The sequence below is a fragment of the Azolla caroliniana genome, unplaced genomic scaffold (genome assembly GCF_043228905.1).
Source record: "Azolla caroliniana isolate FFs.n. ecotype wild unplaced genomic scaffold, voAzoCaro1.0.p SCAF_2, whole genome shotgun sequence".
NCBI lineage: Eukaryota > Viridiplantae > Streptophyta > Polypodiopsida > Salviniales > Salviniaceae > Azolla > Azolla caroliniana.
Window position 1 is genome coordinate 19922056 of NW_028230437.1, and position 24686 is coordinate 19946741.

A 24686-nucleotide genomic window follows, 5' to 3' on the forward strand; every position below is an offset into this window, starting at 1 on the left:
ATTAATCGCTTAATAGCTTATTATATGGACATCTTCCAAACGATTGTCTACTTATACATATTTTTCTTACCCTATATTTAGCCAAATATGTGGATTATTTCTCCTAAGCCACATGCCATATCAACCACAACAAAATATGTGGATATCAAACTAAAGAAATCGTGCACAATTTCTAAACAATTAACACATTTCCATCTAAATTATGCACAAATTTAGAACCTCTCTTCTCTTCCTTCTCTCATATTCATTCACAACTAATAGACATAAAAAATAGACAGGAAAGAAAATACATACCTAAAGACAAATTTAGGAGCAAGAATGTGGTGAGTGATGTGGATTAGAGTAGCGCTAGTAGTAGCAACGGGTTGATTACAAAAGAAGAAAGGGTCTTTTTATATGGCTAGTTGGGTTGTGCTTTCTGCGAAAGAGAAGAGAGAAAAAAAATTGCGGGAAATTTTTTTTGACTTAAAAAGCCCTAAGTGTGCGGCTCAGTTAAGTGCGCACTTCTTCCTTGCGTTCAAAGTGTGCACTTAATCGAATGTCTACTGTATTTAGCTTTAAAAGTGGGTAATAGTTCTAATAGCTTTAATAGCCAAAATACCTGATAGTGATAATAAATGTGTTTTGAATAGGCATTTAGCTTTAAAAGTGGGTAATAGCTTTAATAACTTTAATAGCTAAAATACATGATAGTCATAATAGCAAGATGTGTTGATAACAGGTATTTAGTTTTAAAATATTTTACTCGATATTATGTTTTTTTTTTGTAGATTCAACTAGCTATTATAATCCTATGGTGAGTGTTCTTATCATGTTATTAGCTATCACTTAGTTAAACAACCATTTACAAATATTTGAATCAGTTCATATAATTTGGTAGAGGTTATTTTCTTATTGTGGCACGAAAACGTCATGACACTAGTGAGGACTACACATGGTCACTCATGTCCGTTGGTGTTCCAATCTTCAGTGACAACCGCACATGGTTGCTCATGCCCGTCGGTGCTCCAATTCTCGCTCACCCCTACACCACACTTTCGAAAAGGCAATTGTAAAGGGGAGAATAATGTCACGACACAGTGACATAAAATATATAGTTGGTGAGGATTGAACCTATAATCTCACTCAACAAGATATCATGCTCAACCATTTTGATATGAGCATTATCTAAAAATACTCTTTAGTCATGTACCTCTACAAAGCTCTAGAGGGTTCTAGAATGTTCTCCAGAATATTCTAATGCATGTACTTCAACTCACAGTATAAATATTTGTAACCTCCTTGGTCCCTTTCAGGGGATTCAACACCAGTCATTGACACATCAATCCAGTATTCTCGTTTCGCCCCATCTTGTCTCATTGATCTTTATCTCTATCTTCATGCTTTTGTGTCATCCCATCTTCTTAAGTTCCACGCTCTTAGCCCCATCATTCGTGCTTCGTCTAGGTTCACGGTTGGTGTGTCCGTGACAATAGGGTGAGAGCTGGTACAAATTTTGAATGTTAGTAGTGTTATCTTATTCTTTTTGTTGGTTATCTAGGTTTAGCTTATCATCATCTAAACAATCATTCATGGTGGTGTTAAGCACATGGCATATGTAGCAAGACCCATGAGCGACATTACCATTGGTGTTGGTATTAAAGACTAAGTGGATGACCAAGAAAAGGGCAACACAACAAATATCACTTTTGTATCTTTGTGGACTCTTCTTGAATCTTGAGTTTAAAGTTCCTTACGATATCACGAAAAGTATATATGTATATATATTTCTATTTTATATATATATTCCTTTTGTGAATTTAGTGATTAGTGTTAAATACTTCTTAGCCAAAACCAAATCACTCATCCTTTTGTATGTGTTGTGTTTGCTTATCATACTATCAGAGTGTAGTTATTTCTTATGCTTTGTAATCCCTTTTGTTGTGTTTGGTAGCATATATACCTAAGACGAAATCTTATTAGGGTATTAGTGACCTTGGTGCTTCTTAGCGAGGTTAGCGAAGTTAGTAGCTCGATTGTGCTTGAAAACCACTCTCACCCAACTCATCATCAATAGGGTGAATGGTAGTTCGAACCCCGCGGTAAACCATATTGGTGTAGAGGCAAATTTCCATTAATGGAAAGAAGTGCCCAATAGGAATTAGCAATGGTTCTATTTCAGCTTAACTAGTTTGGCCTTGTCCAAACCAAATTGGTTAAGGCTTAACCGATTTGGGAGTTTTCAAACTTGAACCCAATAATCCATCAACCATTTTAGCCAAATAGATTAAGCCTTAATTGGTTTGGGAACCAATTTGGCCCAAACAAATTTGGTTTGGCTTGAGCCTTGCCAAACCCATCTCAAACCGATTAAGGAAGCTAAAGCCTACATCAAACCAAACTGAACTGCCAAACCGTTTAAAAATGGTTTAAGGACCTAGTTCAAGCTTGATGTGAGTCGTTGCCAACTCCTAATGCATAGGTGCAAACACCTTGAGCAGACACATATGTTTATAGCCAACACATGGCAATGGGGGTGTACACTTCCTCAAATGTCATTCATTCATATTCTACCCTTAGGTTTGATATTTCTTATGGAAATAGATTTACTTCGCCGCTTCCAAAGTAAGAAAATGTGATTAGTTTGCTTGAGGATTATCTATGGAGTGTGCTCAATAGTGAATCTTGAATACTTAAATCCTTATTAGTATCATGCTCCCAAGTTTCAATGAGAGGTGTGGTATCTAATTCATAGGTAAAATCATCTATCCCAATTTTCATATTCTATTCATATGGGTATGCATTACAATTCCAAAAATCTAGTCATAAAAGACATGTGCTTGTCCTCATAGGTCACATGCCTCGATTTGCCTAAATTTCCATCTTTGGACACATGCTTGACCTGATTTTCTATTTTTCTTTGTATGTTTTCTAACTTAATGTTCTCCATGCACAACCACGTTTGTGATACCATAATGCATATTAAAAGAGTTCTCTAATGACCTTTCTAAGGGATAAATTTGTTTCCATTTCTCCTCTTTTATCCTACAAATGATTATGTTCTTCGATCATTATTTAGGTTCTTTCAATTCTTGGGCATTTATACTTTCCACTTGCTTTCCTTCATTCATCCCATGCTTGATAAGCATGTTAGGTACAACATCGTTGCCACATGCATCGACCCACGACTTCGTTGTACACTTCACATCACTTCCCACCTCACTCACTATGTACATTTTTTTTACTCTTGCAAACCTTCTTTTAGCTCAATTTTGTTTAAACTCTCATTTGTTTTCGACCAAGCTAGCGTACATTCTCTCATTCTCAACAACAATAACTTGTGGTTTCGTATTCTCCCTCATGAACACTGTAGTCTGTAATCTATATTCACCTTTGCAACGTTAACGATTTCCTGAAAAAAGAAATCAAATGACTAATAAGCAATGTTTGATTTCCTCATGGAGTGAAGTTGTTACATCGGGGCTGAGAATGTTCGGTGATTTTGGCTCATTATTGTTCATATTCCAAGGCTTTAATGAGAAGTATAATTGTGAAATGTGTATGCTTTTAGTTTATCACAAAATCTATCTTCAAAGGTATTGCCATAGCTTCCATACAAGTAGCAATGGGCCCGGTTCGGTTTCTTGCCCTTGAAACCGAACCGAACCGAACCGAACCATAGTGATCCCCATCTCCATCTCCATCTCCATCTCCATCTTCTGCTTCTGCTTCTTCTTCTTCTTCTTCTTCTTCTTCTCTGTGTCACTAACACACGAAGAATAGAAGAGAAGCAAAAAAATGTTGAGGTTCTCTAGCGTCTTCATCTCTTCTTTGCCATCGCTCTGCCATCGCCCTCCTTCCATGATCTCTGCCCGACCTTCCATGAGACCATTTTATATGCAACCACCATCATCATCATCATCATCTTCTTCTTCTTCCTCTTCTTTAAATATTTGTAGAGCTTCTTCTTCTTCCTTCTCCTCTTCCTCTTCCTCGTCTTCTTCTTCTTCTTCTTCTTCTGCACAAAATCATCGTGAAAGGCTTCTTCAACACTTGCTTCTCAGAGAAGATCAGCTTACTCTGCTGTTAGACCTTCAGCGTGAGGCACAGCAAGGCAGGTTAGTTTTCTTTGTTTCCTTCTTCTTATTATTTCTCTTTTTAGAACGTCCGTTAATAGGTAAAACAAAACAAACAAACAAAATTTATTTCTCGTGCGTGCATTAATTAGAAAGACAGAAAAATATGCGTTTTTCTCTCTCTTCTCTGCAAATTATGGTGATTCAATGCAGTGATTTGAGTGATTTAGCAACAGAACATTCTATATGCTCCTCCAAGAGTGATGGTGGCATGCTGGGATGGGTTCAGAGGGGCCAGATGGTAAGTATAGCTACTCGAAAAGAAACTATATTAAAACTGCATTATATTGGTTAAAACGAACAACAAAGGTTATGGGCATACACGACATTATACAATTAAAGGAGTCAATTCATCATGGAGTCTGTGATGCTAGAGCGAAGGATTTGCCATTGGATATCTGAATCGATGATGAATTTCTTTCTTTCTTTGATAATCCTAGGTACCAGAGTTTGAAGAAGCTGCATTTTCAGCTCCTCTGAATAAGATTGTCCGTGTGAAAACTAAATTTGGATGGCACCTCGTTCAAGCCCTTGCTGAGAGGTAAACTTCTTTTTCCATTAAATCAGCCATTTTTCTTCTTCTTTTGTTTTGATGGATAACCATACACACAAAGTTTTTTATGGGGATGATGAATTCAACATTTCCTTAACCTAGATCCCGAGCATAGTGTCGACATAAAATTGCCCGAAACCAGCATTTAACAATTTGCTTTAGAAGAAAGAAAGCTATGCTTGTTCCTTGCACCATCTTATTGTATGTATGTAGATGTATATTGACCTTCACTTGCATTTGGGCACTATGTGTATGTTGTGATGCTAGTGCTCTGATAACTTTCTACATGTAGTTGTCAACAATGTATGCTCCGATTTGTTGTAAATTTGTATCTACCTAAAATACTCATAGTTCCGATCATTAAAACCTAGTTATTTATAAATTCAATGAGGTGGAATCACCAGTGGGGGGTAGAATAATCCTCTCTACCTTATGGACAAGACATGATTGATGCAACCTCTTACCATATATATTAGATAAGACTTAGTGATATAGGTCTTCTTTGCCCAAACTACTGCAATGAATACCAGTTAAATTTCAAGTACTGCCTTTCAGAAGAAGGGGTCCTTATCAACATCCATGAATAGTGACCTTTAGGAGACACATGTGGCAGTGCCATCAGAATTTAACTCTTGCAGCTCCTCATTCTTTGAATACAATGACTTGGTTAAACCAGATCCCAAGGGCTTGGTAACAATGCAACCAACAATCAGATAGTTATGAATGTTTATCTATGTAGGAATATGAAAAGTCTATGATGTTTGTGCTATATGCAGATAATTTCATTACTCATAATGACATGAGAGGAGAGCCCATGAAGATCTTCATATCCAATCACTATTGCTACTAAACAGTGGCAAATATTGGTTTGTTTGTCAGTAGTACAATGACACATATAGAGGTCAATGCTAAGTTATGTGTCAGAAGTATATAGAAACAAAAATTGGGCTGTACAAGAAGTTTGTCAGTAGCACGGTGTGTTGAACTTAAGAAGAATGGTTAATACAATATGGAAATGTCTGGAAAATGATTAGAAGGAGAGCAAATAAGCAGATTAGTGGATTGTGGATGAATGATGAGGAACCCAGGGAACAAGAGAAAGAGAACAAGGCAATGCCATAAGATAAATGATTTAGCAAACTATAAGTTAACATCCAAAACTGAAGGAACTATTAGACTTCATCATTGGTGGTATCGAGATGTTTGGCCAGTTCCCAACTAGCTTCTGATACAGGGTAGCATTCCATCAGACTAGCTATGATAGTTTCCACTCTAGTTGGTGACTAGTGATCAAGGAATACAGTGTGGAACCAAACGACCAGTTCCCAAGTAGCTTCTGATACAGGGTAGTATTCCGTCAGACTAGATATAATAGTTTCCACTCTAGTTGGTGAATAGTGATCAAGGAATACAGTGCGGAGCCAAACAGGCATAGGGAGCTGCATCTATCATAGCATATGCCATTCACATGTTGATCATATCCCATTGATGATCACTGCAAACTGTTGTCTTGTGTATTCCCATTTTTTTAGTTCAATGCTTGTGCATACATGTATCTGTTTGATTTATTGATTAGGAAAGTTTTTAGTATAGAAACTCCTTTAAAATTGGAGAGAGGACCAAAGCATCAACCGCAATGTTTTTCTTGATTAATGATCCAAGTATCAGTGTTGAAGACTACAATCTATGTTTAGTTTCTCTATAAACTGGCAATTTATCATCTAATTGTCTTTGCCCTCTGCTTGAATCTTAAGTGAACAACACGGCCAGGCTAGATAAAGCCATAGAGATGATCGTAGGGACATTTGTCCAATTCATTGGGAAAGAAGTCTCATGCTACTTGGAGGCTTACAAAGCCAAGATGCTTATGAGAGACATACTAGAGGCAAGGTGGTTAAGCATCTTTGCAAGGGTCGTAACGCCAAGCCTCCCACGAGACAAAGAAGAACTTGAATGATTGGGTCGAGTCACCTGGAAAGGCGATGAGCTCCTCTACAGCATTTCAAGAGTTCAAGAAGTGGCAGTGAACTATATATCGAAGAACCAGCCAGCATTACTATACGGGGAAAGATGCATCATGTTCTTTTGAGTTCTTTAACACAATCAGTGTAATCCCCTCACACATTAATACAATCATTTCAAGAGTTCAAGAAGTGGCAGTGAACTATATATCGAAGAACCAGCCAGCATTACTATACGGGGAAAGATGCATCATGTTCTTTTGAGTTCTTTAACACAATCAGTGTAATCCCCTCACACATTAATACAATCATTTCAAGAGTTCAAGAAGTGGCAGTGAACTATATATCGAAGAACCAGCCAGCATTACTATACGGGGAAAGATGCATCATGTTCTTTTGAGTTCTTTAACACAATCAGTGTAATCCCCTCACACATTAATACAATCATTTCAAGAGTTCAAGAAGTGGCAGTGAACTATATATCGAAGAACCAGCCAGCATTACTATACGGGGAAAGATGCATCATGTTCTTTTGAGTTCTTTAACACAATCAGTGTAATCCCCTCACACATTAATACAATCATTTCAAGAGTTCAAGAAGTGGCAGTGAACTATATATCGAAGAACCAGCCAGCATTACTATACGGGGAAAGATGCATCATGTTCTTTTGAGTTCTTTAACACAATCAGTGTAATCCCCTCACACATTAATACAATCATTTCAAGAGTTCAAGAAGTGGCAGTGAACTATATATCGAAGAACCAGCCAGCATTACTATACGGGGAAAGATGCATCATGTTCTTTTGAGTTCTTTAACACAATCAGTGTAATCCCCTCACACATTAATACGTGAACTGAACCTCGAAACTTGAATGCTGCAAGCAGCAAATAACATTTCCTATATGCCCATATGGAGCTTAAGCATACGTAGTACATCCAGGGTGGCCCATGGCATTTGCTTAAGCCCATCATGGAGTGCCATATCGATCACTTTGAGAAATAACGTACATCTTCTATCCCCCTTGACAATGGCGCAAAGGGTTAAATGTGATCCAAGGTAGAAAAATCATCAGTATCCTTCCTATCTCCAGGTGCTCTTTGCCATTCTTTCCATGCTAATAAGATCCTCCAATAATGCTTAGAAAATCAAATTAGAGTCTTGGTCCTCTAGATTCCGAATCTTCTATAATTGTTAACTTTTTTAAATCAATCTTACAATTAGGATCTAATTCTTTCACAATGATGAGAAATAGTTTTTGACTTAATTTTCTTTTCTTATCAGAATGTGTTAGGATTTCTCTCCTGGCAATCTTCAAATTTGTATGAATTGACGAATCCATCTAAAGTTGAATTCTAATGGAAATTATCTATTATGTAGCAAACACTGCAATCGCTTCATTAAATACTGACCGAACTTGAGAAGTTCACTGTGCTGGATAGATCTATTGTGAGGGAGAAGAATTTTTGTCTTGTTCTAAAGCTCAACCTGGATAAGTTTTGGCAACACAGGGAATCGAGCTTCTTAAAGGAGGTTCAGCCAGACGAACTTCATTCTCGTTTACAGGATCCTAGCTTTCTCTCAGAGTCTCAGCTTATTGATGTTCGTGAACCAGATGAAATGTAAGTAATGAAACCAAACCAAACACATATTATGATTTTAATTTTCAAATGTATTCCAATTTTGAATGGTTAAATGAAAACTGTCATGTACAAATTCATGCATGATCCCTTATTTAATTGATCAAGTATAAATCAGCATGGTCAAGTACATAATCTCCTTGAAAAGTGCTGAATACTGTTAGTTTTTTTCTTGAGTTTCTTATCTTCCTAGCTCAGTTTACCCGTACATTCTTGGGACATTCTTAAAGATAGATTTTATTATCTTATTGGGATGTCAAGTATTACCTATGGGACCAAGTGAAATATTTTCATGTAACAAATGTGAAGTTGATAAATGACTCTGGTCAAGAACTTTACTGAGTTTGAAAGTTGCAATAAAGTTGCACAATGTGACAGCAATTTGTGCAGGAAACAGGCCAGAGTTGAATATGTGGCACAAGCAAGCTCAGATTTAATCGAAAGTCCAAAGTCTGGTCAAGAACTCTACTGAGTTTGAAAATTGCAATAAAGATTGCACAATGTGGCAGAAATTTGTGCAATAAACAGGCCAGAGTTGAATATCTGGCACAAGCAATCGCAGATTTAATTGAAGCTCAGCTTTGCATTTGTCATACTCAGGCTTGCAAACAAGGACAAACTTGTTTGCATCCAAAGTCCAAAGTCCAAAGTGGGAAATCTTCAAACACATTTCACAATATATGACGTTACAGACAAATGATAAGATTACCAAATTTGAGTTAGATTTACCAATACTGCCATTGAAGCAAGAGATACTAGTTTGTACTGTACATTTTTAGGTCTGCCCAAACTTCATTAGGTGGTGTACCGTGTAACTATTTGTCTTTGTGAAAAATAGGAATTTCTATTTGCCTTTGTTTTCATGTTTGATATGCTTCCACAATTATTTCAGTCATTGAATGATTCATTCCTACTACCTTTATCTATCTTCTACTCTGTCACAATTTTTGTTTATTCCTTCCGAAATCCCTCTTCTGCCCACCCATTCTATTCTTCTCTTCCTCTTATTTCTACCTTTCTCTCTCCTCATCCATCATGTAATGATTTCTGATGTGTGCCCCTCTTCTCAATCATTCATGTGGGACGAAATGCTTCTATCTTTCTTTAATTTCTCTCATACAGTTCCTTAGGGATGGCATGTGAAGTTATTATTTCTCCTTACTGTGACATTTCGACAATAAATCTAAATGGGCTTGTTTACAGATCAACTGCAGCAATTGCAGGATTTAAACCTTATCCATTAAGCCAGTTCAGTCAATGGGGTCCACAAATTTCAATGGAGCTTGATACCTCTAAAGATACATATGTACTGGTAATGTAGTCTCTATACTTTCTAGCTTAAGATTGTAAAAATGCTTAAAACCTGATCAAAATCAAACCCAGCCTTCAATATGATGATGTTTGTATAGGTGTGATGTCTCTCTAGTTCCAGCCAAAGCTAACAGAAACAGGGGTTAAATGTGAACAAATTAAACCTAGTCTTGAATATGATGGCTGTTTGTGTATTTGCAGTGTCACCATGGAATTCGATCCTTACAAGCAGCACAGTGGTTGAAAACACAGGTTGATAATTTTTCCTTGTATTTTGATATGAACTGCAAAAAAGGGTTCTTTAATCACATACTTATCTTTGAATGGCATTTTTGCAAAGCAGGGTTTTATGAAACTCTATAATGTTGCGGGTGGAATACATCAGTATTCATTAAAGGCTGATAGAAGCATTCCAACTTATTAGAGCAATTGGATATGGATATATATATATAGAGAGAGAGAGAGAGAGAGAGAGAGACATCCTAGCCAGAGGCCAGAGCAGGTGTATGATAATTACTTTTTCACTGTCTTGAAATGTACAAACAGGCTGTTCATGTTTTTAATGTGTCCAACAATTTTCTATGTATTTCAATTTATCCTAAATTTAATGTACAAACTGCTAGTTTTCCGAATTTAAGATCTAAGTCAGAATATTAAAAGATTGGGTCATTATCAGACTTTGATATTATCCATTAAAAGTGTACATAGTTCTTCTAATATGCAAAATTGATGAGGTGTATATTAGCAACACTAGCACATCCAATCTATCAACAAATTTGAAAACTCCAAAGGACTTGGAATGTATATTCGAAGTGCTCTTCAGTATGTGTGTGTGTGTATGCGTACATACATATGCAAGTACTCATAATTTTTGCATTGTCACAATAACTATTCCAAATGGATTTGGTCTTTTCTCCCCCAAAACCTTAGAAAGACATGTTGCATTATTCTAGTATGTATTAAGATGTTTAATGCATTACATGAACATGAGGTGTATTGAACCATGGCTTACCCCAACCAACACATGCATGTTCTTTGCAAGTTCAATTCCAAATATGTGCATTCTTTGACCTATCTATGCTATGCAGGTTATTATGCATGTTCTTTTGTGGACTTGGTGCAGTGCCATATGTACTATTACAAACAAGCTTTATAATATATATCAATGGCCCAATGGTATAAGAATAAAATGTCGTTATAGCATGTTCTTCAATTAGAACTCCTTTCTAAAGTGTGAGGATAAGAATAAATGCCAAACTTTGACATGGAGGACATAATTTTTACCATGAGCACCAAAAACCATCACAAACTTCTCAATATAAATATTATTGATTTTTATTGCAACTTTAAATGTTATAGAATTTCCACGAAACTTTTGATGAATCCAGAGGCATTCTTATATAATATCTTCTAGATTTGTTAATAGACCAAGCTTCCTTTTATCATTCACTTAATAATTCAACTCGTATCATCTAAATAAATTTTTGCTTTCATTCTTCCATCCCAACTATCAATTTCCACACATCATATTTCAAGTCTCTCAACTTTTGCCAACAACTGAATATATGCTCCTCATGTAAATAAAAGCATGTTTTATCTAACTGTACCAATTGCTCAAATACCCATTTTCCAAGTTCCACATCAACCCATTTGTAGCAAGCACCTAAGCTAACCAAAAAGGCAAATGATCAAAAGTCGACATTTTTTCAATCACAACCATGCCTTTATTGAAGTATCTTGCCCAATTGAAAAAATAAATTATATATGTGTAGTGATGTAACATTGGAGTGACACCAAGAGTGTAACATTGTGTCCTACAATTATCTTTGCCCCCATTGGGAATAACCAAGAGTTCCATTTCCAACATATGCCTACTTTTATGAAACATTACATGGACTTTTAGAATAGGTTGTCATCCTTTTTAAAATTATCAAAATATGGTTGCATGATTGTAGTCCTCTTTCATATTATTATCGTCCTAATAGGTCAATATCACCAATTGGACCAAAAGCTTATGGAGTATGTGGGGAATGAGAGTCATGATTCTCAATGTCCAAGAATTTTACACGCGCACACACACAAGAATACATCTTAGATATGACTTTGTTTGAGGATTTGTAGTCGCGATGTCTTTTCTTGTGGCCCCTATTCCAAAAATGGTAGAGGGACCATGGAAGGATTTGTTATTTGATGGTAAGAAATTGATATTAGCAATGCACACCAATGATGTATATAATAACTTGATTGAAGGTATAACTTTAGCTAGTGATGGAAGTTTCACATACATGGAATATTACCCATTGTATACAATGGTGGCATCAGTTTCCCAATGTAGGATGGCATTCTCATATTCCATTCCATGTAGAAGTGTTTCTTTGGTAACCAATGGTGGGTGGGTTGTCGTTGGGGATAGCTTTAAAGCATTGACATATTTCCAATAGGGCATGTTTTTTCTATACATTCCTCACATACTGATTACTAAGAAAATTTGGTTTGTTATGTTCCAACTTTGGGCATCGTTAACTTGGGATGTTTTGTAACCCCTTTAAGATTGTAAAGGTTTTTGTGTGTCATGTTGTTGTATAAAAGTATATTTGCCAAGAGAGAGGTCTTGTTGTCATAATTAAAGGTCAAATAAAACATATATGACCAAGATGCAACATTTTTAAGTAGTGTCACTTGGTAAGTGACTTTTGATGTTCAAATATTTTGGTAACAAATATTCTAGTTAAGATCACACATTGTAGCTAAGAGAGATATATGTTTGACCAAGAATTTTTGGGGTTTGGAAATATACAAAACTGATGAATTTCTACTCATGTGCCCTAATGCACTATCTCACATCAAAGAGGATATGAGACGAAATAATACGAATGGTGGACAACAAAATGGGCTCCAATGAGTGTGGGTGTGTGGAAAATAAAATGATTTTGTAGTTTGGTGTCAAATATGTAGTGTATTGTGTGAAGGATGAACCTCTTCCACATCTCTCCCAAGCCATGATAGATTAGCGCTATAGAAAAACCCACATTTTTACTTGCTTCCCATGAATGATATCAAGTTATTTTTAACATTAATAAGGTATTCCACAATCTCCATTCCTATGATATCAAATTTCAATGGGAAATTGAGTGGCTTCAAGAAGGAGCATTCACCTCAATCCCAATGTATAACAACTTTCCTATAACTTCGTGTGGTTGATTATTCTAAATAATGTACAATTCCTCCTGATTTTGAGTATTTACAAGCACAACTTTGTTTTAGAGCTAATGAGAGTCTGTTTAGCATGCATGTGAAACATTATAATACACTCACTCACTTTTATGCATCTTCTAGAGTATTCGGTAAAAGCACCAATCATCAACATCTAACAAAAGCATGAAAATTACATTCCCATTAGTAAACTCTTCAATGCCTTGTTGTTTTGTGAACTCCTTAAACATTTGATTCAATTCACAATGCATAAATAAAAAAGAGATGGTGAGCATGGCAAAACATCAATAGTGGTAGTGAAAAACTCTGAAACTCCATGTCCCAAATGCACACGAACCATCTCAATCTCATAGATCTAAGAAATTTTGTGTATTTTACAAATACATTGTCAGGGTTCCATACTAAAAGCTTCCTTGAAGTCAATGAAATAACTACTTAATCCTCTACCCTTCAACATACATTCCTACACTAGCATTCAAAGAGCGACAAAGGTGATCAATAGGGCTACAAAGTTTTGATTCGATTACTTACATCTTCCCCTTTTTTTATGTAAAGGTTTGATCCCATGCATACTCTAGTAACAAAGGATACTTTTTTTCCTAGAAAATATCATTTCATTAGTTAACAGTTATTACAAGAATGTTGACCTACCGTAAGCTACCCTTGGCATGTTGCCCTCTTCCTTGGGTCCCCATCCTTAAAGGATAAATAGTATCGACATTGCACCACTCCATAACCTGATTATGTGATTGGTGGTGGGAACAACCATATTGGTGGTGCGAAGCACTACATGGGTCTTGCATTTTGTAGTGTGAGAAAAGGGGCCTTCTTCCAATAGGCGATAAATTCGAGGCATTGCAACACTACAACATCTATCTCACCTTTAATTTCATCATACCACCCTTTCAAGGTATGCACCATTTGCATCTAGACATTCCGTACACTTTCCATTAGATGAACAGTAGTATTATCAAACACCTTAGAACATCTAGCAGTCCAAAAAAACCACATTGTGGTGGAGCATAGTAGCTCCCATACCTCTTGCATTGCCTTTAACATATAAGGAGCTTCCATATGACTTCACTGCACCACCGTTATCCTTCCTCTTTGAATTCTAATAATCATATCATTTGGACATGCCTCATATGACCACATCATTTGTGCCACCGTAGTCCATACTACCATACCCCACAAAAAACTGGCATCCCTAAACATAAATGTTAGAATTCGGAACACTCGTCTCCAAACTTGTTGTGCAACATGACATTGCCACAAGCAATGTTTCAATGTCTCCATCTGGCAACTACAATAGATGCATCTAGTCGGTCTAACTGATTGTTGCAGCCACTGGCCGACCAATAATGCTCTATGTATTACTAGCCATTGGAAGACATTTATTTTCATATCTTGTTTCCTTTCCCATAATGTCCTCCAAAACTTTGCTAAGAATTCGGGAGTGACCCCTTAATGGGTCCAAAATTGACTATCCCCTAGTGTAGTCCTGTGTTGAGCTGCCAAAATGTGTCGTCCAATCTTAATTGAGTTATGAAAAAAACCACACCTTTTTCGCTGTCAAATGGATCTTTCCACCAAAATCCCCCCTGACCCATTGCAACCTTATCATTGGTTTCTTTTCAAAAACTCTCAATTTCCAATGCTCCTTAACTACATCAACTTATGGGTCGATGATCCACTTAGATCCATCATAAGCAAGGCCCCTTATTTTAGAGAATGTAGCATATTGCAAGATCTTTGGGTCTGTCATTGATCTACATATAACACCATCTTCCTCCACATCATAGTCTTGTAATCGTCTGCAAGACAAATGTCCCCTTACCCCCACCACCACTTTAAGTTTTGTAAATGCCCCTTCCCAGTTGGGAGGATTAAATGACCATACCATAGAGACTGAGTGCCCCAAAACCAACTGCACCTGGGTCCTGGTCCCACATAATCCATCCCCCTCTCAAGGAAGAAAAAAATTCCGACCTTTCATTTATATGCAAAGTATGAAAGGATTTCCATGCATCAACCGACACTCCTGGCCCTGCACCAAGCTTGGCCCAATTCTCCAATCTCGTACGGAACCCCAACATGTGCCCTGACGGCAAACACATATTCGGATTCCACACTAAGTGTTGTCTTAAGTATTCCTCCTCACATGTTTGTACACCATGTCCCAACCCTTTATGTACATGCTCCCATGCTCTTAGAAGACTATTAAAAAATTTGTCTTCCCAATTCCTAGTCATAACACATTTCTTGTCTGGTATAAAGATCCATCTTATGCCATCACTCCATAATCCACCCATCGATGGAGCATAGCGATATGTACAATATTTGCATAAGCAATTGCTTCCAAGGTGCATGTCCTGGTAAAAGGCCACGAACTATTAGCTTTGCTAACAAGGCCATGCATTGATCTAGTGCATCAATAATCCCCACACCACCATGTTGCTTCGGGGTTTTCAACGTACACCATGACACCTTCGCTCTTACATGATCCCTATTCTCCCCCGCCCATATAAAATTCCAAACCAGCCTTCGAATTTGTCCAATGCACGATTTTGAAAAGATCCAAGAGGAAGCTATATACCACAATGTAGACAGTAGCACATGATTGGCAACTATCAATCTCCCGGCCAAAGATAGTTTAGCCTGGCTCCACAAGAATAACTTTTTCCTCAAAGTTAATAATAACAATGCAACATGTAATTCTGGAACCAAATCAATCCCAACCTACACTCCAAGATATCTAACCACAAGTCCTCTTTGAGTCCATTGGAAAGTAGGATGCAGTGCCTAGCGAGGTGGTGGTTCCTTGCTCAAGCAAAATGCAATAGTTTTCTCCCAATTTAGCTTAGCTCCAGACGCTATACAAAACTATAACAAAGCTCCTTCTACTTGTTGCAAATTCGTATAATACAATATCTTCTGCAATTTCTGAGTGCAATATATCTTGTCCATGTATTGGCATCCCCAAACCACACAAGCCCATAGATTGTGTTGATAGAAATACATGCATTGCTTTCGCAAACAAAAGAAACAAAAATGGTGCAAGCAGACATCCCTGACGAACGGACCGAGTAATGTTAAACTGAGGTCCTCCTCTTGCCAACAACACCTTACTATGTGCATTTCTATAAAGACAAGAAACACCCTTAATCCATGCCGTGTTTGAAGCCCAAGTGGTACATAGTACCTTCCAAAACATTCTAGTCAACCCTATCATACGCATTCTCAAAATCCAACAGCAACATGACTAGTTTTTGTTTGTTTTTCACAACTATTGCATGTGGCCTCCCAAAACGTGAAAACATTATCCATAAGACTCCTTCTCCCGCATAAATCCAGGTGATAACAAAGGATACTTATACTGCAATGCACATATAATAATATGATACACATTGCGTAGCCGAGCAAGTTTCTCCCTTCGCTTCCCATCGGAGTGTGCAGTGGCCGAGAAGACGTCGAAGGTCTCGAGCCTTTACAAGTGGCGGGTCTCATAAGGCCACACCAAGTAAATCGCCACCGTATGTATGCATGCATGGATGTATGTATTGTATGTATGTATGTATTGTATGTATGTATGTAACTTGTAACTAAGTATGTATGTATGTATGTATGTATGTACATATTGTATGTGTAGTGTAGTGTGTGTGGATATGTATGTGAGCAGGTGCTGTCTGAAATTAGGTCAAAAGGATCGATGCAGCAGATATCGCCATCGCCATCGCCATCTCCATCTCCATCTCCTCCTCCCCTGCTCCTGCACCTGCACCATCACCTGCACCATCACCATGGCTCAGGAAGAAATGCTTCTTGTCATCTCCACCGTAGGAGACCCTGCACAGCCCTTGTCGTCGCCGCCGCCGCCGCAACTCCTACTTCCTCCTCCATCTCTTCCTTACTAGTACTCGACCCTCGACCTTCCCCTCCCCTGTTCCTTCTCTCCCCCTGTAAATTCTCTAAACGCAGGTTCCCTTCGCTCCTTCCATCTAGGTGTAGCCGCCGTGACCTCGATATCCTCTCTATCAAAGGTATTTCCTCTTCCTCTCTGCCGCTTCTTTTGTATTCTTTGAGCTTTATTCTGGACGTAAAAAGCTACCACTTCTTATGTTTGTCCATTATCCATTCTGTTTTCTGTGCCAATATACCAGTTTTCAGCTTCGCTCCTCTGTTATCCGTGTTGTTTTCTGCTTAAAAGATACCACTCCTTTTTTTTTATCGCTGTTTTCGTGTTATACATGCTAGTTCCTGATCAAGACCACCACTTCTCTCTCTATTTTAGTATCCTCCATATTGTGGTATGCTTAACTTTACCACTTTTACGTCTATCTCTGTATTATCCATGTTTTTATTTGCTTAAGATTACTATGATGGTATTATGAATGGATTATTAAATAATGTCATGAAAGATGAACAAAAAACACACATCCCAATGACAATGATACTACTAATACCAGACATGCATGGATCCCATCAATCCAGGGGGGATTCAGTTGCTAGTATTTCTCTCAGCTATCTGAGCTTTGACTCCTTATCTTAGTAATAAGCCAATTTGGCTTAGATTCAGCAAATTACGGCCCCTTTTTTTCCAGCTGCTCGCAAATTCCGTTTTTATGATTTTAAAGCTTCAAAACTGATTAAAAATAGTGTGCCATGATGTTTTTGTAACTTTGATTAAAGATATATAACCTATGGAGATGGGAATACTTTCTAACTCACGAATTACTTGATTGAAGCTTTCTAAATATGGATAAATGTTTGAAGGGATGCAATCAAATTGAAGTTATAACGCTTTCTTGGTGTTGACTAAATATACATGATATGTCAGCATTCAAAATGCTGTACATGCTTGCTATGTAAAAGTGCCTTCAATGCAATGAGGCTACACATGCTTTAATTCTGAAGTTATTGTTTTCTACAATCACATCCGCATGTCAATGTGGCTTCAATGGGCGCTCTAAATGACCGTGGAAAGGAAGGCTCTTTGCTCCAGTTTAAGTAAGACCAATATTTTTCTTTGAACTTAATATGTTATATTGAGACTACTTTACTGCATCAAGGGTGAGACTGGTCTGAACAAACTTGAGGGATAGTGAGACGCAATATTAATCACTAACAACTGTTGAGCCCACAAATGAAGGGAGTGTTAAATAGATACACTGTTTAATCACAAAGCCTAGAGTTCATGTAGGCATTTGTTTATGATTATTCCACAAAATTAGAAATTACAATGCTTATATCCTTGACCAGCTCAATATGACTTTTGCAAAGCATTAACCTGTGCAAAAACTTCCTTGAATTTTCAGTTAGCCACTTAAAGAAGCTTTTCATTTTGCACTTGAATCCACATGAATGAGCACAGGGTAAACAATTCTAAACTTGCCGGTGAAATCATAACTTTAAAAATTGTGGGTAGAAACTCAGAATTTTGAATGAAAAGATTCCTAGCATAATTATGTGTTCTTAAAAAACTGCGAGGAAAAACAAACTAATTGAGTTTTCAATTCGTTTTACTTTTGACCATGCATTGGAGCTATTAGCTAGCCTTGTGAAACTGTACCCAAGCGTGTCTTCAATAAATGTGCAATGTACACAGGAAAGTTCTTGATAAGATGTTGAAGGAGGGAAGGTAAGACATCGATTGTACGGAAAAACCATGGCTTTATACCCACTGAGAAACATAAAGTATATATCACCATGCAGTTAATCTATTGCCAAAAAACCCAGATGAGTTTTGAATGACCCTTATCTCCCTTAATCGATTATAAGTGGCATTTGGTTTATGTGTTGAACAATCAAGTAATCACCTTCGTGGGTTTCAATTATGAAATCTATCTCAGATGAGGAGAAAAAGAAATATATTTGTGATCTCCAGGTTGTGAGCATCAGGGACCTACTAAATACTATAATAGGGTTGCACTTTCTACACGTTGATTATGTAGATTTTCATTGTCTTTCAAACTTCACTGCTGGTTTTACAACCCAAGAAGAGTGTAGTGCACTGAGGTATAGTGTATCGAGTTCCAACCACCCTGCAATCTTGATTGTAGATTAAATGTCAGACATCATATGCAAAATGCGTTTATTCTGAGATGAAATTTTATTATGAAACTAATGGCAATACCAAGCATTTCAAGATAGGGAGAAAGACACAGAATGGAGGGGGTCCTTTCAGTGCATCTATTACAATTGTGATTGTTGATTGTGTTTTAACTCACCAAATCTTTTACTAGCTATTAAATATTTTGGTCCCTTCCTAGGTACAGTTTTCCCCTAAATGAAACCTTATTAAATTGTTGTGCAGCAGGGAGATGCCTCTGCCCTTCTCACTGTTGCTTGCATTGAAGATAATGAAATAATCTAGATTAAATTGAAATTACTATGTAAAGACTGTACACCAAAATACTTTCGTGCTGCATGTCAAGTGTATTATTATATGCCATTGCATTCCAACTCATGATATATATGTGAAAAGTATATGCAAAAAGTATATCATATATAAATTTTCAGTTTATTCAATTCTGTTGTTCGGTACTACAAGTTGTGTAGCATGATAAACAGATGATAATACAATGATGCAAACTGTTGTTTTTCTTCCTCTTTCAATTAAAATAACCGGAAAGATGGTTAAGAAAGGCGTGCGGAAGGGCAGCCTGTCTGGCTTGCTCATGTGCTTGCATGGATTTTTATGAAGTTTGGATATTTCTTTGCTTCTGAGCAAACTGTTATATCAGCTATTTACTATCAAATTATAATACAAAATTTCAAATATTTTAACAGAGCTCCCAGATGGATCTTTGCATTTCTCCTTTGGGATTCCAAATGAAACGAACGGTCTTGCTTTCACAAATAAGGTGGTATCTCCATGCAGGCCACCTTGTCAATTTGTTCGTAAGTCACCAATTCCCATCATGGCAACAACGCAAAGGAAAAAGCAAGATGTGATCTCTATAAAAGATGGTGCTCTAAGTTCTATTCCAGGATCTATGGTGTTATTGAGGCCGAAGTCATGTTTTGTCAAAATATCACCTATCCCCAAGCCAACCATTATCAAGAGGCAGATCTTGTCTCTTGATCAGAAAATCACTAATGATGAGGAGAGTGTTGTGTTAGGTACACTAAATGGAGATAAAACAAAGAGATGGCCATCGAGATTCATTAAAAGATCTCCGATTCCATTGTTTCATGGGAGACCTACCAAACCGGAGGAGAATATTGCTGATTCTTTGGTGGAATTATTTGGAAATGGAGATAAACCAATGAGATGGCCATCAAGGTTTGTTAAGAGTTCCCCGATTCCACCTGTTCGTGAAAGGTCTCACAAAGTAGAGGTGCAGGCTGCTGATTCTACCGGAGTACTTGTAAATGTTGATAAACCAAGTAGGTGGCCATCAAAATTCGCTAAGAAATCACCAATTCCATCCCTTCATGGAAGCACTAGCAATCTAGAAGAGAAGGCTGTCAATTCTACAATTGATGTACGTAGAAAGACCACTGCTTTTCAGTCTTCCAGACCAAAGTCAAAATTTGCACGCAGATCACCTATTGTGAAGATGCCTCACCATAATGCCCATGCTGTTTCAAAGATGGAAATATTAGGAGATATTAATTCTGTTCAGTCTTCCAGACCTAAATCAGTGTTCATAAAGAAATCACCCATTGTAAAGGTGCATCATCATGCGCCTCCAGAGGCTGATGTTGAAGACGAATCACACACAAAACTATCAAAAGGGAAAACTCCTGATGACGCATATGCTAATAAAGTCAGTGGAGTTTCTAAACAGTCGTCTGATTGCCTAGATGATAACGTTGTTGATCTAGATAAGTGCAAACTTCCTGAACTGAAGAGTTTGGCTAAAACAAGAGGTCTGAAAGGGTATTCAAAACTTAAAAAAGCAGAACTTTTGGCCCTTTTAAAAGGTCAGCTATAACAATAAATTCTGTAGTGAGTATATATTTCATGGAGGAATTCAATAATGAACACATCACTGGGATCAGATCTTCTTATGCAAAACAACTGGAAAGTGTATGATCTTCATTCATGCTCTATGAGCATTCAAAATCCTTCAATAAGGGTATTTTTCGTTGAGTTTGCATCCTTGAGCTGTTCAATTTTTGCACAAAATGTGCCTTCACTACCAGAGTCACTGCTGTTGTTTTTTATGAAAGCTACCTATGAGCATTCAAAATCTGTCAATAAGGTTATTTTTGTTGAGTTTACATCCTTGAGCTGGTGAATTTCTGCACAAAAATGTGCCTTTGATCCAGAGTTACCGGTGTTGTTTTTTATGAAGACTACCTATGAGCATTCAGAATCTTTCAACAAGGTTAGTTTTTGTTGTGTTTGTAAGATTGAGTTGTCAAACGTTATGTGCCTTTACAGAGTTAATTTTATTAATTGAATATGTCTGAATGTTTGATTGTCTTCTTTAATGCTCCAAATATTCTTTCGTGCCTGAATATCTGTCAAAACACCTCATAGGAGATCACTCAAGTCATGGTCATGTAATCAGAATGACACTTTTAAACATTACAAAAAGTAATCTCATAGTTAAAATTATGTTGTTTATTTACTTGATGAGCACGTAACTTCATCATTGTAAGAGTTATGTGATGATAATTGTATGTCAGCCTGAAGCATATTTTAGTACATAGTTTTTATTTGAAAATTCCCAATTAGCTGTATTTGCCTTTCAAGTTTCCTAAACCTCTAAAATTTTTCCCTAATCACGTTTTCTGCAATTTGAAGTTGTATGACACAAAATCCATTATACAATTCTCGTTGTTGCTTTACAACAATATCCTTGGAGCGAATTAGAGAAAAATATCGACATTGTTCATAGTCAATTTTCTCATCTTTGTTTGAGTTCAAACCATCTTCCGTGATGAGTTACTCGTAGCTGATTTGGGTGATACTATTTGAGAAGTCTTAGAAACAAATACTTAATTCGTTTGTCATATAATATTCTAAGAGATAGTCCAATTTAAGGCTTGGATACATCAATTGAGTCATACATTGCCACAAGCCAGATGGAATGCAGGAAAGGGGTTTTATTCAACTTTATCAATACGATAGTATCCTTAGGGATTTAAATTCTGCATAAGCAATGCACATATTTTGTGATAAGCAATTTAAGCCTTAGAAACAAATACTTAATTCCTTTCTCATATAATATTCTAAGAGATAGTTCAATTTAAGGCTTGGATACATCGACTGAGTCATACGTTGCCACAAGCCAAATGGAATGCAGAAAAGGGGTTTTATTCAACTTTATCAATACGAAAGTATGCTTAGGAATTTAAATTCTGCAAAAGCAATGCACATATTTTGTGATAAGCAATTTAAGTCTAAGAAATAAATACTTAATTCCATTCTCATATAATATTCTAAGAGGTAGTCCAATTAAAGGCTTGGATACATTGATTGAGTTATATGTTGCCACAAGCTAGATGGAATGCAGAAAAGGGGTTCTATTCAACTTTATCACTGCCATAGTATGCTTAGGGATTTAAATTCCGCATAAGCAATGCACATATTTTGTGATAAGCAATTTAAGACTTCTTCTCTTGAGTCATACATAGGTCAAATGAGATAGTATGCAGAAAAGGAATTTTATTCCACTTTAGCATTAGTGCCTTACGGCCAACAAGGAGTGCGGGTCAGTACACCGCTCGAATACGGAGCATGTCCACTCTCGATAGCAATGCCACCCCCCCCACCCCCCCAACAAGTGGTTGGCGGTCACCCGCAAGTGGGTGGTATACCGACTGCAGACGTCACACCTAGGTCTGTAGTGTGCTCAACGGTGCCACACGAGTTCAAGTGGTTAGCCCCTAACGCCGTGGGTCCGGCTGCAACGCTTAGGTGCGAAAGCCTTAGTGGTTTTAGATTTTGCATAAGCAATGTACGTACATTGTGATACTGATAAGCATACATACTCAGGCATTTTTTTAAGGAACATTTTTATTACATGTCATGTGACAATGCTTCATATTGGAAGCATGATTAAATAATTGTACCTTATTATCTATATTCATAAGCAAGTACTAAAATTAACTATTCAAACAAAGAATATATGGCAATTGGTAAGTAGCATCATTGTTTGGTATACATATTTGGAAGGCTAGTTTTTTAAAGGTATTCCAAAATGTGATTTAAAGACCTGCCCAGATATTTAATGGGATTTGGACAGATTGTGCAAAATCTTGAAGGTTTTTTGGATAGCATAAAAGGTACTACGCAGTAGGAAGAGTTACGAAGATTGGAGTTTCATGCAATATGGGACAAGGGAATATTTATAGGCAGGTTTCTAACAAGGTGGAGTGATGTTACTCTACACCAAAGTATTTATTGAAACTGACAATTAGAATTTAACGTGTGGATAATCACCTATATGTACATATTTGATGTACAACCTTCTACCATTTCTTAATACTAATGGAATCTTGTTTTGGACAAAAAAAAACAATGTCATAACGCCAATGATACTTTGAATTTGATACAAGCATAGTAGAAGTTTTGTCATTTCCTAATTAGATGGTATAGCTATTATTTCTCACTAAACTTTTCATGATTCATTAAGAATATATAAAAAAATTACACTAAGCATGGCTTGGGAGATTGATTTTAAGTATCAACTGCTCAATTTAGCATATAGATAAAATGGTAATGTGAACTTAGTAGAACCGAAGGCCTCCATAATGGAGTATACTATAAACAAAACCACCAACAATGTGATCGCTTGGCTTGTTTCATTGCATAATCTATTTGTATGCCCCACATTAGATCATCCATATTATACTTCTAGAGCTTGAATGTGGCACATACTTCAAGACTAAATAGATCGATTAGATAGGCATATAGAGCAACAACCGCAGATATATGAAAACAAACTTTCAATTACATATGAGATTAGCTCGCAATGGTAGTCCACCCATTGCGCTCACACCTTAGACCTTAGATGGGATCTTGAGCAACCAACTACAAAATTAGCGGGGGACAAATAATGATCACAACCATTTTGCAAGATAGAGAGCGTGGATTATATTCTTTGTTTCGCCTCAATGTCATATTAAATGTGCAAGTCTGTTGTTAGTACTGGAGATATTGCTTTTCTGTCAACAAACTTGTCATTTAATATGAGCCAACTCTCTAGATACAAGCTAGTGCTAGATAGTACACATTTCAAAGTCAATGGCACATACTTCAAGACTAAATACATTGCAACTTGCCCATAGAATATTTTGCTAATCAACTTGACTATTCAATCCTATTGCCCTACTTTGCTCTTTCCTAAATACATTCTATCCTACTCATCTACAGTTTCCTACATTGACACCTTATTGAACCATATGGTTGGGTTGCACAATAGCGCTACTCATTTGGGGTGATATCACTAAATGTGCACTCTAGAGTACATGTGGGGATAAATTGACAAATTGGGGTTGATCATTAATTATATCTAGGGAAAAGTACCAAGATACCCCTGGAAGTTCATCTATTTACCAAAATGCCCCTGAAAGTTCCAAATTTACCAAATTACCCCTATGTCCAAAAAATTACACTTTATAAAGTAATTATACACTCAAATCTTTAGTAAATAGGGCTAGTTCAGGTCCATTTCTTCCATCTTTGGTAAATAGGGCTTGTAGATTTGAGTGTATAATTACTTTATAAAGTGTAATTTTTTGGACATAGGGGGTAGTTTGGTAAATTTGGAACTTCCAGGGGTATCCTAGTACTTTTCCCTTATATCTAACAAAAACCACCAATTTGATAATTGTTAATGACCATCATATCCAATCGATTGCATTGACACCATGTTGTATATGCGTCTCTGGTAATGATTTCCAATTACCTAGGTATATCCATGGTTCAAATATCT

At 36.9% G+C, this 24686-nt stretch overlaps 2 protein-coding genes across 4 annotated transcripts; both read left to right on the top strand.

Annotated features, from left to right (window-relative positions):
- Window positions 1–3688: 3688 nt before the first annotated feature.
- LOC147867511 (rhodanese-like/PpiC domain-containing protein 12, chloroplastic) lies at window positions 3689–10254 on the top strand. The gene is made up of 7 exons (XM_087315299.1): window positions 3689–4097; window positions 4269–4356; window positions 4556–4656; window positions 8140–8250; window positions 9472–9580; window positions 9781–9831; window positions 9923–10254. Exons 1-7 carry the CDS (start codon window positions 3778–3780, stop codon window positions 10001–10003), a joined length of 861 nt encoding a protein of 286 aa, XP_087171425.1. The 5' UTR covers window positions 3689–3777; the 3' UTR covers window positions 10004–10254.
- A 6187-nt stretch (window positions 10255–16441) lies between these two features.
- LOC147867512 (uncharacterized) lies at window positions 16442–21229 on the top strand. Of its 3 annotated transcripts, none has more exons than XR_015529358.1 (3): window positions 16442–16832; window positions 19582–20890; window positions 21018–21229. XR_015529358.1 is itself a non-coding variant. In XM_087315301.1 (2 exons), the coding sequence occupies exons 1-2, from the start codon at window positions 16502–16504 to the stop codon at window positions 20730–20732; spliced, it is 1482 nt and encodes a 493-aa protein (XP_087171427.1). In that variant the 5' UTR covers window positions 16442–16501; the 3' UTR covers window positions 20733–20913. The 3 variants fall into 3 exon arrangements, 1 of the variants encoding a protein (XP_087171427.1); XR_015529359.1 differs by having other exon boundaries at window positions 19582–20876; window positions 21003–21229; XM_087315301.1 differs by lacking the exon at window positions 21018–21229 and having other exon boundaries at window positions 19582–20913.
- The last annotated feature ends 3457 nt before the right edge of the window (window positions 21230–24686 follow it).

Excerpts from the sequence above, each read along its gene's own strand:
- LOC147867511 (XM_087315299.1), top strand. The coding sequence starts at position 3,778 with ATGTTGAGGTTCTCTAGCGTCTTCATCTCTTCTTTGCCATCGCTCTGC. Across the intron at positions 4,098-4,268 it reads CGTGAGGCACAGCAAGGCAG|TGATTTGAGTGATTTAGCAA; the intron begins GTTAGTTTTCTT and ends GATTCAATGCAG. Across the intron at positions 4,357-4,555 it reads GGGTTCAGAGGGGCCAGATG|GTACCAGAGTTTGAAGAAGC; the intron begins GTAAGTATAGCT and ends TGATAATCCTAG.
- LOC147867512 (XM_087315301.1), top strand. The coding sequence starts at position 16,502 with ATGCAGCAGATATCGCCATCGCCATCGCCATCTCCATCTCCATCTCCT. Across the intron at positions 16,833-19,581 it reads CGATATCCTCTCTATCAAAG|AGCTCCCAGATGGATCTTTG; the intron begins GTATTTCCTCTT and ends ATATTTTAACAG.